Below are 16,160 nucleotides of genomic sequence, written 5' to 3' on the forward strand. Positions count from 1 at the left end.
CAGTGAGGGAAAAAAAGATTAACGGTACAAGGAAAGGTTTAGAAATGAGGCAGGAAACAAAAAGCCTTTCATGTTCTGACATTAAGACTGCCACAAAAGGATTTGCTGTCTAGCAAGGGAGTTTTGAGCTCCTTATGAGACCAAGCTGAAGGCTTTCAGAGGCTGTAGTTCTCTTTCCCCTCAACAGAGTGTCATACATAGAAACTTGGGTCTTTATTTCATTTGTAGATCAACTTTTTCTTCGTGTTGTATTTGAGTTATTTGTATTAGTTTTAAAATCCCTTTTTAGCTAACCTTACATGGAAAACTTCTGAACCAAATCCAGCTCAGTGTTGTTAAGTACTTTTTAACACTTCCCCTGAGCAAAGACTTGATGGAGTCCAAAGTGTCCAACTTGGGAAAGGGAAATCTACTTTGATAAGAGGGAAAGTCAGAGACTCAATTGCTTACAGCCAAACAGATCTGAACACAGGGCTCTGTCAGGAAATGCCCCTCATTTTCATGGCTGTGCTGTGAAGGCCAGCCAAGTGTTGGCTCTGGTGTACATTTTCCATGTTGTCTGGGTGGCCAACCCTGCTGATTTTGGGTCAGTTAGCATTGTGTCATTGCCACAGGAGTCTTTTTTTTCCTCTCTTTTTTTCCCCATTTTTCATTGTATCCTACTTCTTCCAGGGTGTGTCTTAGCAATGACTCAGAGTGCAAAAACAGTGCTGCTAGGCTGAATGCAGGAATGTGTCTTGTTCATGTAAAATAAAAGCTGATGCTGTAAACTCTTCATTTTAGAAGAAAACGGTAATGTTAACTGAAAATTCATATCAAGAGAAGAGTTCTGCTTGGTTGTTCGTTTAATACCCAACTGTGCTTTCCATGGATGCTGGTATGATATGCAGCTTGAATGTGGTTGTAATTTGTTTTTCAGTAAGTAGCTGGTTAAAATATTACTCGTTGCCATTGTTGAACAAGCATACTGTTCTCTTTCTAAGGGCCTTCAGCAGGACCATCACTGAGGAGATGTTACATATAGGACTGCTGCAGTTATACAGAGAACTTAAAACTCCTGAAACCACTCAGCCTTTTTCTGGCATGACGTTTTGTTGTTGCTTTCTCAGCTGGATAACTGCAGGATGCTTGAAGTGCTGCTACCAAACCGTGGGGGTGATTTCCAGCACCTGTGGCCTGTAATTGCTTGGGTCCTGAAGGTTTGGAGGAAATGCAAATGAGCTGTTTGGCTGCACATAAAAACCTTCAACTGCTTTCCTGCCTGAAAGCCATTGCAAAGAGGTCTGATGGTGCTTCCCGTGATCAGGAGTAAGCAGCAAGAGAGCAATCAGTTGCAGTGCAGTAGTGTTTGGCGTTTGAGCCTGTTATCATCCCATTTTCTGCCAAAATCTGTGTTTCTTGGTCTTAGGCGTTTCTGTTGCTTGTTTTGTATGTGCACAGTCAGATGAGTCATCACTTGGTATTAAACCACAGGGAAGCTTTCCTGAGGAATCTTTCCATAAAGGTAGGGCTGAGGAAGGAGAAGCAGCTCTAACAGGAGCAATTCAAATGAGATCCATTCTGTGTATTTTCACTATTTCAGATACATTGCCCAGAAAATCCCTTCTTTCTACATCAGGCATCTGAGAAGCAGATACAGGTCAAATTTGGAGAAAAATCAAGAGAGGAGGGAGACAGAGGGGTGTGTGTTTTTCCAGTGTGTTTCACTTTGAATTTCCATTCAGTGTCTCCTTTTAACTTTCCTAAGAGATGTTGTCATCCACAGCATTTTTCGTTCACTGGAAGTGTTGCGCAAATGAGAATCTCCTAATTTGTTTTCATAAAAGCCAGTGGAAAAACCTATTTGGTTCTACTTTGGTGAAAAGCTTGTTTTGGGAAAGAGAGTTTACAAATGTCAGGGGTCGAATGTAAATGCGTGGAAAGTGGAAATAAAATTTCTTCTTTCACATAACTTCCTAATAGCTCAAAATAGCTATGCACAGTCGTGCACAGCTACTGACTGCTTCAGGGTTTTGCATAGCTTCCTAAAACACCATGGTGTCCTAATGGCACCTAGCCCTACCCAATTAATAACAAACATCTGCTCATTTTTTTTCTTCTGGGTTTTTGGACCTCCAGCTTGCCCCGTGCATTCTCAGTAGCAGATCTGCTCATTTAGGTTTAAATGAAGAGAAGACTCCAAATATCTCACAAAAACTACTGCACTGCTCCTAAACTGTGAGCTTGCTTTTTCCTCTGGATGAACCCACTTAACACAAACATTCTGTGTAACACTGTTCTGTAGGTAAGCCATGAGCGCCTGCTTAAGGTACTGGAGGAGAAACATGTAAAGCTGACACAGACTGCATCGTATTTTCAATTTTGCATTGAAAGGGAATGGATCATTGAGTTAATCTAGAGTTAGTTTAAATTGAAAAGCCTGTTGTAGGTTACAGTTAGAAGGATTTAGCATGACATTTTAGGAAGAAGCTAGAAAATAGGACGAAATACCATGACAGTATATGGTAGTTCATTTTCTAGTATGACCTTTTTTTTTTTTTTAACCCCAAAAGCTGCCAAATTAAGGTATATTATTTGAAGTAGATTCACATAGGTGCACATGCACCTACTAAAGAAGAACTGGTTTTAAGTATCGGTTCAAGTGATCTCATTTCTGTTGTCCTGTGCTGTAAGTCTACAAAATTCAGTGATTTAGCCATAACATGAAAATAAAGTGAAACACCCTGAGATGGCTTGAAAGAGGTGAGAATGTTGCATTGGTCCAAACCCCAGCTAGCCTTTGGTATTGTTATGTCCTGCAGGAAGGTGTCTGCTGGTATAGACTTTTAGACTCCCGAACATCGGGAAGATGCTCACAGCTGGAATAGCAGTCAGTGCCTTACAAGGCCTAGAAAATGGGCAAGTATAGGAAAGCCTTATCAGCCTGAAGATACAATACCTGGGCAGTATCAGTGGCATTATCACAGGGCTTCACATCCCAGGGTTTAATTTTCCTGGGTTTAATTTTCACTTTTTTTGTGACTTTGAGCAAAAAGAAGCTTTTATTAGAATGCTTTCTGAATAAACCTATTTTCTGTTAGAATGCTATCTGAATAAACCTATGGCAAGTATAAAATACTCCACGTGACAGAAGGGACTGGAAGTAATGGAGTTATTACAGGTTCCTAGTTAATGTTTTGTCAGCTGGGCAGTGATGACTGATAACGTCAGCAAAGTAAAGCCTGGAGTGTTAAAATCATCATGGTCATTTCAGTATGTTGGCTTGCCCTGAAGTCCATAGTCACAGCTGTGGGACAGCTAATGGTAGGTGGGCATAGCAGGGAAAAAAGAAGTATGACCACTGTTACCTGAGTACTGAGCTTAATCAGCTAATCATTTGATTGCTGTTGCTTTTGTGAAAGGGTCCTCATATGGAATTTGGAGACCTGTGTGATAGTTCAGTGGTTTTGGTGTGGAGTTCCTCCAAACCTGGGAGGGTGGGTAGGTAAAGTTGTGGAGGTACACATGTGAAAGACATTTAGCTTTGAGAGCAATGTGATCAGTTCCCTGGCTTTTTGCATCTGGGTCATAAGCAAACAAGCAACAGCAAGCAGCAGCCTCAAGTGCCTTCTTAGGAAGGATTTGTGGCTAAGATAGGATTTTTTGGTTTGCTCACGCTTCAGCTGTTGAGCCAGCTTCCTAACCTTGCATTTACATGAACCAAACCACGTTGTGTATTTTGGAAACCTAGGCACCCCAGGGAGATGGGTTGCTGTATACACGGGTTTTCCCCTGGTGCAGGAACCCTGACTTTGCTGCAGGTTGCAGCTTGACAGCACAGCTGAATTGATCAAAAGTCTCACTGCCAGCAGAAGGGGAGACACTGCTGTCCTTCCTGCTGCCGCCTAGCTCCATGGCAGGAAGCTTCTAAATCCTCCTCTTGAAATCTTCGAGTCTAATCAATCATCAGTGGGATTTGGGCTTCTCAGTCACCTGGAATTTCTGGAAATGGTTTCCCACAGCTCATCTTAGTTTCTTCCTTGCTAAAATTACATGTGAAAATAATGGTTCCTCAATTACGCGACCCATCTGTTTATTTAGGATGGAGCTGAATCCTGCATTTATTACACACCACAGACTCCTAGATGATGAAATACATGTGCAGGAAGTGCAGGATAGACCTTGTGCAAGTGAGTTATTCAGCTCCTCTATAAGGCACACCCTTTGGTTAGACTTCGTGTGGCTGTGTGACAAATGAAGATTCATTTGCCACAGCTGATGACAGTGAGGAGTTTGTGTATATGCATCTCTCCTGTTGTTTACTTCAAACGTTCAGTGTTTTGTGTTTAACCATCTTTCTTTTCTTGATTGTTTCCTAGCTCTTCTTGGGGACAGAAATTCTCCCCAAATTCCAGCAAAAAACTACACAACTCTTTATACATGAATAATACAGATTAATGTAATTGAAAAGAAAAATGAAGATGGGGAGGCTCTGGGTATATCAGATGTGAACACAAGGAGAGTCAGGTGTTCAGCATGAATGTCCCCTGAAATAATACACAAATGTTTTGTATAAACAGCATTTCAGTAAGTAATCACAGGAGGCCAGAGGAGAGTTTGGTTGCAAAATGCAGCATGGAATGATTGAGTCAAGCTGACGCTTAGGATTGGGATCACTTGTTTTGCATGGTTTTATGTTCCATAAGGAGGCCTGTCTGCTGCCAGCACAGTGTGCTTCATTGGATTTGGTTAGCACGTAGGTTACTGGAAAGTCAGAAAGATACTGTGAGTCTGCTGAAGTCTGTGATGAACAAAAGCCAGTAAAATGGAAGGAAGATGTTAATTCATCACAAGACAGAAGTTTTGGCATAACTTCCTTTTTGTTACTTGAGCATCATTAACAAAACCCATGTGTGACCATACAGCCGAGTAGGAAGCTGCCATCGAATCAGCTGCTTGTAGCTGGGGGTAAAACAGGAATCAAAGTGAAAATTGTCTGGGCAGACAGGGGAGGAGTGTGGGGGGTGGGAAGCAGGGGCATGGGGGGCTCGGTAGCATCATAGCTATTTCTCAGCCTTGTGATGTCTGTTGTTCCTACTGCTCAGGAAAGATGCTGAAACCGTGAACTTGAAGTTAGAGAGAAGGAAATGAGAAATGTAAGAATTTAATAATACTGGAATCTTCACAGTTTTACAGAAGAAATAGAAATTTAAGAACACATTGTGAGTTGTATCAGATTTTTCCCTGTTTGCTTGTAAGGCTATAGAAATCACTGTGGCGTACACAGTTCTGTCATGTTTTTGGTGTTTTTTTGTTTGTTTGTTTGGTTGGTTTTTTTTGGGGGGGGGGGGTTATTTATTTATTTTTGTGTGTGTGTGTGATTTTGCTTTCTTATTAAACATAGAATCTTTCTGACTTGACTTCTAAGTTGCCCTGCATTTCAGGGAATCTCACCTCTTGTTCATCATTCAGTATCTGTTTCCAGACAGCATAGACTTTCAGTTCTTAATGTTGCACAGGAGTGTTTTCCTGCCTCGAGTGGCTTTTTCCTTTGTAGTCACTTCTTCCTTGGCCACTTTCTTGTCTGAGAATATACACTCTTGACCTGAGTGCATATGAGCATGCTTCTTCACTTCCTAATGCCCTAGCAATTTGCCTGGACTCTCAAATGTTCAAAAAGGTTGACAGTGAGCTTCATGTTCACGAGTCCTTTGTGCCCTAGGCTGTCAGTAGGGCTGCTCTGGAGAAGAATCAGGAGTTGGTTCTCTGCCTCTTGGAAACACTCTTTTGCCTAGGAAGTGTGACCTAACTTTTTACTCTAGCATTGAGACCAGCACAGGCTGAAGGTCTGTCACTGCTGCATGCATTTCTCATTACTGTGAAGCTTGATGGTTTTGGTTTTTGCTTTGTTGTGCTGCTTCTAGTCAGCTGGTCTACCTCGTCTTTGTAGAGTGTTATTTGTAGTCTCTTACAGAAAGAACAAGATGCTATTACATCTTTTAACCTCTTTGAGAACCTGATGCCAGGAGCCACTGCTGATGGAGCTGGTTGTGGTAGCACAGGGCTGAGAGATGTCTGATTTGCTGCTCTAAATTTGTATTGTCTTATCATGATGTAGCTGCTTATTTTGAGTTCACTCATGGAACTGCAGAAACAGAGTGACTGAGAGTGATGGGGATCCTGGAGAATAACCAAACTTCCCACCACCTGAAGCAGGTGCACCAGGAGCAGTTTGCTCAGGACCTTTGTTTGCTCATTGCATTGCTGGGTGGTAGCAACCCAGTCTAAGTGAACAGAAAATGGTTCAAAACTGGAAGCACTTCAGATAAGCACATCAACTTTTGCAATCAGCAGCCTTGGTGCTTTGAAGTGAGTAATGCATCACCCAGCATAAAGCTAAATTGGATTTTTTAGGGGCAGTGTGTTATGATGTCCAGTCAAAGGACCAGCCCTTCTGCAGACAATGTGAGAGCAGTTGGGAATGCAGACAGCTTCTGGTTGCCCACACCACAATGCTGGAAGACATTCCGTGCCTGTAAACCTTCCTGGCATGAGAGAAATGCAATCTACTGGTCCCCAGCACCATGCTGCCTGTTCTTGGGATACGTATCTCTTCCTGCTTTTCTTTGCCTTTTTGTGAATATGTTTGCAAGGTGAATAGTTGTATTTAATCCTACATACAGTTTCTTCAGTAAACTCCTGTTTGTTATGTGACAAAAGTGACTGCTGCAGTCAGTTGGTGTCAGCTTGCTATGAGAAGTCCCAGGAACCAGTTTTCCTTGCAAGTGCATTCAGAACTTTTATTTCACTCCTTACAAGCATTTTGTGCTGCCACCTGGAGGGAGGTGAAGAGCAGTTAACAGGCCAGTTGATGGGGGTTAACAGGAAGGGAAATGGCTTATTTGGGACCAAAAGAATGAAGTTGGAAGACCAAAAAGCATTTTCAAAGCAAAATTCTTGTGCGTCTGTCACTAGGGATAGTTCCAGATCGCAGTTAATTGAAAACTACTGATGTTTTATTTATATGTACATCACCTATAAACCAGTATTCAAAACATATACAACGAGTTTTGAACTTAGACTTCACTGAGAAGGGTTTTTCAGATAATGCAAAATATTGTTTTGTGACAAGCAGTAATAATGTTTATGCTGCAATAGGATCAGAGAAAAATCTCTGCAAAGAAACAAGATCCTCTAATTGTCACGAATCTCTTTTTGATGGGATGATGTGGAGGCTAACAAAACAACAAAGCTAACTAACAAAAGTCTCTTTTCATTAAGATCTGGCTTTGATTTTTAAATGTCTCGTGCAAAACAGCCACTATATGCACTGTAAGATAGATTTTTTTTTTGACAAAATAAACTCTGCTCTGTTCAGAGGAAATAAAACAGAGAAACTGACATTTTACCATCAGATTTGCTGGTGATAGATGCGTGCATTTTTGATGCTGTTGGATGTTAATGGATTTTTTAGTAGCTCTGAAGTTTTAATTTCTACTATTTGTTTTTGTTTTCCAGGTCAGATGTACAACTGCCTGTAAGTATCATTCTGTCATTCTGTTACTCACATATATATATATATATACACACACACACGTTTGTATGTAACTTCTGCTATCTTTTCCTGTAAGAAAAATAAAGCAGTAGCAGCGAAGTGTCTAAAAAGCTGCTGAAAATAATTTTTAGAGGTAGCATTCAAAAATGTGAACTCACTTCTTTTTAGTGACAACAGCTCCAGCAGTGCACTTAAGGTTACCTAATGATATATATAAAAAAAGCATTTTAATTCCGCTGCTTTTCAGTTGTAAAGAGTTGTGGTAAAATCAAATGCAGACTCAGCGTGAGTAGAATGATGGGAAAACACATAAAAACAAAGCAAAAGAAACCACCACCCCAGAGCAAAAGAAAAAAAAAAAAAGACTCCCAAAATGTTGCTTCGAGGAATTTTTGGAGTGTAACAACTGCTGTACTTGTCAGAATGACAGCATTTCACACGTCAAAAGTTTCCCAAAGTACTGGTAGGTGAGATCTACCTTAATATTGAACGTCAGACTTAAATGAGTTGGCCTTTAAGGTTTAGGGCCAAACTAAACTCACCTTTTACACTACTTTAAGAGAATCTGTGTAGTTCTGAAGGAATTGTGAGTCTGGCCTGTAGTGCTTTCTTTGCTTTCACTTTTTATGTGAATCTGTGTCTGTATCAGTTCCAAATAAATACAGAAATTATTATTCTGTTTGTTTTTCACTACTTCCAAACCAAGAATCCTGTTGTTCATGGCCACCTTTCCTGAACTTGCTTGCAGTGTGTGTTGCTCATGTAACAATAATCTCAGCTTCAACTAAGATAGTAATTCTTGTGTGTAGGTGAATCAACTCTCCTCGCTCACTGGGCTGCACTACGTCAGCCTAAGGTTTTCTGTAGCTGTCTCATATCTCTGCCATGTGGGAACACAGTGTGTGAATACCACATCTCTTTATTTTCTCATATACTGAGGATAAGAGTCCAAATCACTATGCCAGGTTAAGCAAAGCAGTTAGCTTTATGTGATACGTGAGAAAAATGCACACATGGAATGTGCCTGTAAGTTTGATTATTTTCCATCAAAACTGCGCTGAAATAAAGAGCAGATCATGGGTAGCCTTCATTCAGTCTATGAGTTGAGTTAGTAAATGCCTGAAATAACGTGGCATTTTTTTTTACTCTGATACAAATTGAGAAAAGTTAAAACTGGTGAAACCAGGAAACACAAAGAGAAACAAACTGGGGAAAAGGAGGTGATGTTGGTTCTCTGCGGGAAATCTATTAATGACTGTATTTTGCTCATGGGGAACCCAGAAGTTTTGTAAAGATATTTATTGCCTTTTATGTTTTTTTTTTACCTTTCAGGCACTGACAACTGTAGCTTGAAAAACGTAACTGAAGAAATGGGAACCAGTAGTGATGATGAATTATCAGTGAATGCTACAAGTGGGAACAGGAGATTATCAGAGGATGTGTCACTATCTGGCAGGGCGATGAGTGATCAGAACAGCGTAGCACGTAAGTGATTTGGAACGTCGGTGGGATGTGAATGATCCTTCAGGGTTTTTTGTGTTTTTATGCTGTGTTAGCAATTTTAGTCCAAACTTATATCCAGAGTGCAAAGATCATGTCTGGAAATGGATCCAAGTGTTTTGCTGGAGTAGAGAATGAGACAAAGTACTTACACAGCTAACTGAAAGTGTAATGTAACACTGTGATTGTAGCTTGGTCTTGAAATAGTTTGATCACTGTTAGAACTGAGTTCCTTCCCCTGACTATTATGGGAATATAGTATTATGTATTATGTAAAAATATGTGTAAAAATATTATTAGATTTTTGCAGTATAGTTCAAATATACAGTGACCTACAAATTTGAAATATATATGTGTGACAGAGTACAGCTGAAATAACCTAGAATCTAGAGGAGAGATCTTTGAATCTTGCAGCTCAAAGGACCCTTTGGGATAACCAGGTTAGGAAAACATAACAGGCTGCATGGTCCAATCTTCATCACTAGTTTGAATGAAGTTAACTCCTGACACATGAAAGACATCACTGCTGCACCAAGACTGCTTTAATGCTTGAGATGAAACTTCAGGAGTTGGACCAAAAGAGTAGATCATAGAGCTAGTAAGCATGCCATACAAGATACAAGAGCAGCTTGATTAGGATAGCAATTAGCCGAGGAGAAGACAAAGCTCTATCAATAAGATAGCAGGAGGAGGAGCACTACACATCGCTGTGAGCGGATGTTCTTCAGGTCACACTGATGCATTGTTGTCTTGCCTTTCCCAGAGACCAGCCCAGCACTTGGTCTCGAAGCAGAATATGTTGGTGTGAATTCTGTCAACTTAAATTTGTCAACTTATGTTTGAATATCACAGCTACAGACCCCTACACATACAGAATAAAACTTAGAAATAGTGCCTCCATTAGATATGAAACATTAAGTATCACCAAAGTCAAAATTACCAGGCTAATTCCTGGGATGTTATAGAGTTTCACAGTCTTTGCTGTAGTGACTGATGGTCAGACAAAAGGAGCATCCAAAACGTGTATACAAGTAAGTGACAGTTTCTTGCGGATGTGTTTCTGGTGGAATGAATTTTGCTGCACAGCACAACGCCCTGCATGCATGTGTGAGTAGTAGAAAAGAAGGAGAATTCCTAGGTCCTTCTGTTTTTCTTCCAGCAATAATTGATCTTCCTTATCTTTACCTATGCTGAGATGCACCATATTTGCCCCAATCCCCTGCAATATTGTCTTCTTCCTGCCCACCTCTCTTCATTCCCAAGGAAAACTGTGGGAGTACTGGCACAACAGTCATGGCTGCTCTTGCTTCTGAATGCAGAAAGGAAATGAATCCCATTCAGAATGCCTCTTCCACATTTTCCAAGCCCGTTGATGGCAAAGCCTCCAGGAACCTCTGGTGCTGTTGCTGTGGTGCTCTTGCACTCTGATTGATGAGTGATGTGAAGAAAGTGAAGTAGTGGTGTGTCTGTGTCTTTCCTGCATTGTTTGTGAGAAGATACTCTTCCTGTTCTGCTTGTGAGCAGATACAATTTGATGGGTTGTCTTGCCTTTCCCAGAGTCCCACAAGGTGATTGATCTCAAGGCAGAGTATGTTGGTGTGACTTCTGTCAACTTAACCTGGACAGTGAACGACACAACTTCAAACTCCTACACATATAGAATAGAGGTTAGAAATGGGCTCTCCATTAACAACGAGACATCAAATACCACAGAAACTGAAATTACTGGGTTAACCCCTGGGACGCCGTACACTTTCACAGTCTTTGCAGTAGCAGCTGATGGTGAGACAGAAGGAGAAGGAGCATCCATAAGCCTGTATACAAGTAAGTGACAGTTTCTTGCAGTCATGTTTCTGGTGGGCTGTGATTTGCTGTACATCACAGGGCTCTGCGTAGCTGTGTAAGGCTTGTAATTCAGTGCTGGAGTGGGCAGCGGTGATGTTTTCATCCTGGAGCCCAATGCAGGCTGTTTGCAAGACATGGGATATTAGAGTGCAGCAAAAACACTGCCCTGATCTGATTTTAGTTTTGTAGCTTGCTCATTTTAATTGTATTCCTTCTATATATTCTTCTCAGCCCTCGTCTCTTTCGTACCATCCTCTCTCCCTCTCCAAAAGAAATCCTGGCAGTGTGGTGGTGTGTGCTCTTTCTTTGGAATGCCAAGTGGAGATGAATCCCACTCAGAATGACTTTTATTTCAGTTTTCCCTTATAAGCCCATGTATGGCAAAACTCCACGAGCCTCTGGTGTTCTTGCATTCCTGTTGACAATTGATGCAAAGGAAATGATTAATGGCGTGTCCGTGTTGGTTTTTTTCTGTCATTTTTGTGAGCAGATGCTCTTGCAGTTTGATGGATTGCTGTCTTGTCTTTCCCAGAGCCCAGTGCGGTGCTTGATCTCAAGGCAGAGTATGTTGGTGTGACTTCTGTCAGCTTAACCTGGACAGTGAATGACACAGCGTCAGCCTCCTACACGTATAGGATAGAGGTTACAAGTGTCTCTTTTAATGGCAGCCTGACATCAAATGTCACAATGGCCGAAGTTACTGGATTAATCCCTGGGACGTCGTACAATTTTAAGGTCTTTGCAGTAGCACCTAATAATACAGAAGGAGAGGGAGCATCTATAAGCCTGTATACTAGTAAGTGGCTGTTTCTGGCTGTTGTGTTTCTGGTGGTCTGTGATTTGCTGTGCAGCACAGGGCACTGCCTACCTGAATGAGGCTTCTAATTCATCACTGGTGTGTGCAGAGGGGATATTTTTTTTCCTGGCGCATGTTGTGTGCGATCCCAAAGTGTGGGCTTTTAGAGTGCAGAGGAAGCACAACCCAGATGGTATTTGAATTTGTCACTGGTGCCTGCAAAACAGAATTTTCTCAAGGGCCTCTCTCTCCCTGAAATCCGAATGCTGGCACACTGGTCAAGTATGCTGTTGATTCTGAATGCAGGAGATTGATGAATTCCACTCAAGATGTCTCTTCCTCACTTTTCTCTTACAAGTCCGTTGATGGCAAATCCACCAGGAGCCTCTGGTGCTGTTCCTATGGTGCTTGTTGCACTTTTAGTGAGAAGCAATGTGAAGAAAGTGTAGGGGTGTGACTGTGGCTTTTTTTTTCTTTCTTTTTTTTCTGTTGTTGTTTTTGAGTGGGTATTCTTGCAAGTTGATGGAGTGCTGTCTTGCCTTTCCCAGAGCCCAGCCCAGTGCTTGATCTCAAGGCAGAGTATGTTGGTGTGACTTCTGTCAACCTAACCTGGACAGTGAATGACACAGCTTTGACTGCGTACACGTACAGGATAGAGGTTAGGAATGCTAACTCCATTAACAACGAAACGTCAAATATCAACAAAATTGAAATCACTGGGTTAATCCCTGGAACATCCTATAACTTCAAAGTATTTGCAACACCAGTCAACAGTACAACTGAAGAAGAAGGATTGTCCTTAAGCCTGTATACAAGTAAGAAAATATTGGTGCCTCTCAATTCCAGATAAACTTGGAGTCTATTTTAAACAGCTCAGCTTTTAACCTTTGGTTTCTGATGTGACAGTGTTTCACAATGCAATGATGCTTTCTTCCTGGAGCTAGAAAAAAGAAGGTTGGTGTTATTGAAATGTTGTATGGCTACAATTAATCCTCAGCGTGGAATTAAGGGAATGTGACTGGCATTTTTTCTCTCTGTATTTCTTTATCTTGACAGTTTGTTTTCCTGCCTTTCTTAGAGCCCAGCCCGGTGCTTCATGTCATGGCAGAGTATGTTGGTGTGACTTCTGTCAACTTAAGCTGGACAGTGAACGACACAGCTTCAAACTCCTACACGTACAGAATAGAGGTTAGAAATGAGGCTTCTGTTAACAACGAGACATCAAATATCACAGAAACTGAAATTACTGGGTTAACCCCTGGGACGCCGTACAATTTCACAGTCTTTGCAGTAGCAGCTGATGGTGAGACGGAAGGAGAAGGAGCATCCATAAGCCTGTATACAAGTAAGTGACAGTTTCTTGCAGTTGTGTTTCTGGTGGGCTGTGATTTGCTGTGCATCACAGGGCTCTGCATACCTGGCTTGTAATTCAGTGCTGGAGTGGGCAGCGGTGATGTTTTCATCCTGGAGCCCAATGCAGGCTGTTTGCAAGACATGGGATATTAGAGTGCAGCAAAAACACTGCCCTGATCTGATTTTAGTTTTGTAGCTTGCTCATTTTAATTGTATTCCTTCTATATATTCTTCTCAGCCCTCGTCTCTTTCGTACCATCCTCTCTCCCTCTCCAAAAGAAATCCTGGCAGTGTGGTGGTGTGTGCTCTTTCTTTGGAATGCCAAGTGGAGATGAATCCCACTCAGAATGACTTTTATTTCAGTTTTCCCTTATAAGCCCATGTATGGCAAAACTCCACGAGCCTCTGGTGTTCTTGCATTCCTGTTGACAATTGATGCAAAGGAAATGATTAATGGCGTGTCCGTGTTGGTTTTTTTCTGTCATTTTTGTGAGCAGATGCTCTTGCAGTTTGATGGATTGCTGTCTTGTCTTTCCCAGAGCCCAGTGCGGTGCTTGATCTCAAGGCAGAGTATGTTGGTGTGACTTCTGTCAGCTTAACCTGGACAGTGAATGACACAGCGTCAGCCTCCTACACGTATAGGATAGAGGTTACAAGTGTCTCTTTTAATGGCAGCCTGACATCAAATGTCACAATGGCCGAAGTTACTGGATTAATCCCTGGGACATCGTACAATTTTAAGGTCTTTGCAGTAGCACCAAATAATACAGAAGGAGAGGGAGCATTCACAAGCCTGTATACAAGTAAGAAACCACTAGTGCCTCTCATCTGCAAGTAAAGAAACAGTTTGTAACAGAGCCCTGCTTTTTTTCCTTGTTTTTTTTTTTTTTTTTCTTCCCCCCAGCTTTGTACTGTTTCTCATTGCTGTGTTGCTTTGCTTCAGGTTCTTGTGAACACAAATGTCAAACAGTCTGTTAAAAAGATAAGGGGCTCAGCTTATATGAGAGATGCCTGTAGAGCAGTTAGTCTTGAACACCCTAACTGATGAGGTATGTAGGAGTCTAGTTGCTACAGCAGCATGACCTTGTCTGGAAGTTAGGGCTGAACTGGCTCCCTGCAGTGCTTCTTGGAGCAGGTTGTCATAGGGTTTTGTCGTAGGCTGTGATGTGCACGAGAGACTTTTGTTCCTTAAGATTCTTTTGAGCTGTCTGCACAGCCCATGGCCTGGGATTCCCGTGGGCTGGGACAGTGTCTAGGATCACGTTATCCAGTGTACTGCCACTTCTGTCGCTTTGTGCTGTGGCACCTTTCTTCCAGATCAGAAGAGCAGATGGGAAAAGAGCTTTCTTGCATTTTAGCTCCAGTATGGAAAGGGAGCAGACAAAATCCATACAAATTAGTGGCAAGGGAACACACTAAGTCAATACAAAATAACAAGGGGAATTGAGTTCTGGAGTTGCATCTGGTCACAGGAGCTTGTTTAAGCTGCTCTAGGTCAGTCTTGTCTGCCTGATGTTGATGCTCAATTAAACTTTCAGACACTGATACCCTGAATGGCAGAGCTGTTTCACACACGCAAGGAACCTGTTTCCTTCTGTTAGTCTTGTGGACAGGCTAGCTGAGAAGCTCAGATACAAACAAATGTGGGCACAGTACTGAACTAACACACGAAGGCCACCCTATATTCTGCTTTGTTCCCTGATTTCCATTTCTATATCTGTCTGGGAAGCCATTGTGGAAAAAAATATTCTAGCCTGTGACACGAAATAAAGAGAATCTCTTCTAAAATTCCTGTGGCCCTTACAGAGATGTCCCAGCATGTCTGTAGCAGGGCATCAGCACCTTAGAAGTGCTTCTTGACTACATTTAATGCTCAATCTCTGTGGAATAGGTGAATATAGTTGTGGCTTTTCTCTGTGTTTCTCTTTCTTGACAGTTTGTTTTCCTGCCTTTCCTAGAGCCTACACCAGTATTTGATCTCAAGGCAGAGTATGTTGGTGTGACTTCTGTCAACTTAAGCTGGACAGTGAACGACACAGCTTCAGACTCCTACACATACAGAATAGAGGTTAGAAATGGGCTCTCCATTAACAACGAGACATCAAATATCACAGAAACTGAAATTACTGGGTTAACCCCTGGGACGCCGTACAATTTCACAGTCTTTGCAGTAGCAGCTGATGGTGAGACAGAAGGAGAAGGAGCATCCACAAGCCTGTATACAAGTAAGTGACAGTTTCTTGCAGCCATGTTTCTGGTGGGTTGTGTTTTGCTGTACATCACAGGGCTCTGCATAGCTGTGTAAGGCTTGTAATTCAATGCTGGTGTGAGCAGAGATGATGTTTTCATTCTGGAACCTATTGCAGGCTATCTGTCAATTGTAGGCTATAAGAGAGCAGAAGAAGCAGCATAACTCAGATCCTGTTATTTGAATTTGTTGCTATTGCCTGCAACAAAGAATTTTTCCAAGGACCAATCTCTCCATAATTTGGGAGGTGAAGTTGAGTTCGGTTTGTTGAGCATTTAGGGTTCAGACCGGTGTTTTTAATGCTCTCACACACAAAACAAAGTGCACCTGGAGGTCTTTTGTTATTGTGGGGCCCACCTCTGCTGGGAATCTGGAGTGGGAGAGTGAGCTTTGGGGAGCGCTGGCATAGGAGAACTGCCTTGTCCATCCTGTTAGCTGGCTGTGCTGTGTATTTTAAGTCTCCATATGTGCTGTAGGGGTGACTGTTCTAGAGCTGGTCTATGAGGCTGTAGTGCAGCCTGGTTAATGATCACGGTGTATTTCAATGGAAACATGTGCATCATTCATCTTCTCCTGAAATGTACATGTGTGTGTGCTCCTGTCTTTCCAGTTGTTACCCAAAGGTCTGTCTCTCCTGATTTGCTTGTCCATAGCGACTGATTACCCTGGTTTGGAGATGGGTGGAGAATAAAATGCTGCAGAGGGGGTCTTGGAGATGTTCTTTGTGCTGTTGGAGTGAGCGTGGGGCCTTGAGCAGTGAAAAAGGAGAAAGGTTCTTAGGTCCTCACTCCTATTTGTCTTCCAGTGATAATTGGTTTTTTTGGTTTTTTTTTTTAAACCTTTAGCTGTGCTGGGATGCACTTTTTTTGTCCCATTCCCCTGCA

The 16,160-nt window shown here is 41.9% G+C and overlaps 1 protein-coding gene across 2 annotated transcripts in view; it reads left to right on the forward strand.

Annotated features, from left to right (window-relative positions):
- Positions 1-16,160, forward strand: part of PTPRJ (protein tyrosine phosphatase receptor type J) — a 68,256-nt gene that overhangs the window by 35,083 nt on the left and 17,013 nt on the right. For both annotated transcript variants that reach the window (XM_090140562.1, XM_090140563.1), the window contains exons 2-9: positions 7,498-7,516; positions 8,867-9,019; positions 10,592-10,858; positions 11,412-11,675; positions 12,224-12,490; positions 12,754-13,020; positions 13,568-13,831; positions 14,987-15,253. In XM_090140562.1, the coding sequence (XP_089996688.1) occupies positions 7,498-7,516; positions 8,867-9,019; positions 10,592-10,858; positions 11,412-11,675; positions 12,224-12,490; positions 12,754-13,020; positions 13,568-13,831; positions 14,987-15,253 (1,768 nt within the window). The remainder of the gene's footprint in view (positions 1-7,497; positions 7,517-8,866; positions 9,020-10,591; positions 10,859-11,411; positions 11,676-12,223; positions 12,491-12,753; positions 13,021-13,567; positions 13,832-14,986; positions 15,254-16,160) is intronic.

Source organism: Phasianus colchicus, chromosome 5 (assembly GCF_987193195.1).
Source record: "Phasianus colchicus chromosome 5, bPhaCol1.hap1.1, whole genome shotgun sequence".
Lineage (NCBI taxonomy): Eukaryota > Metazoa > Chordata > Aves > Galliformes > Phasianidae > Phasianus > Phasianus colchicus.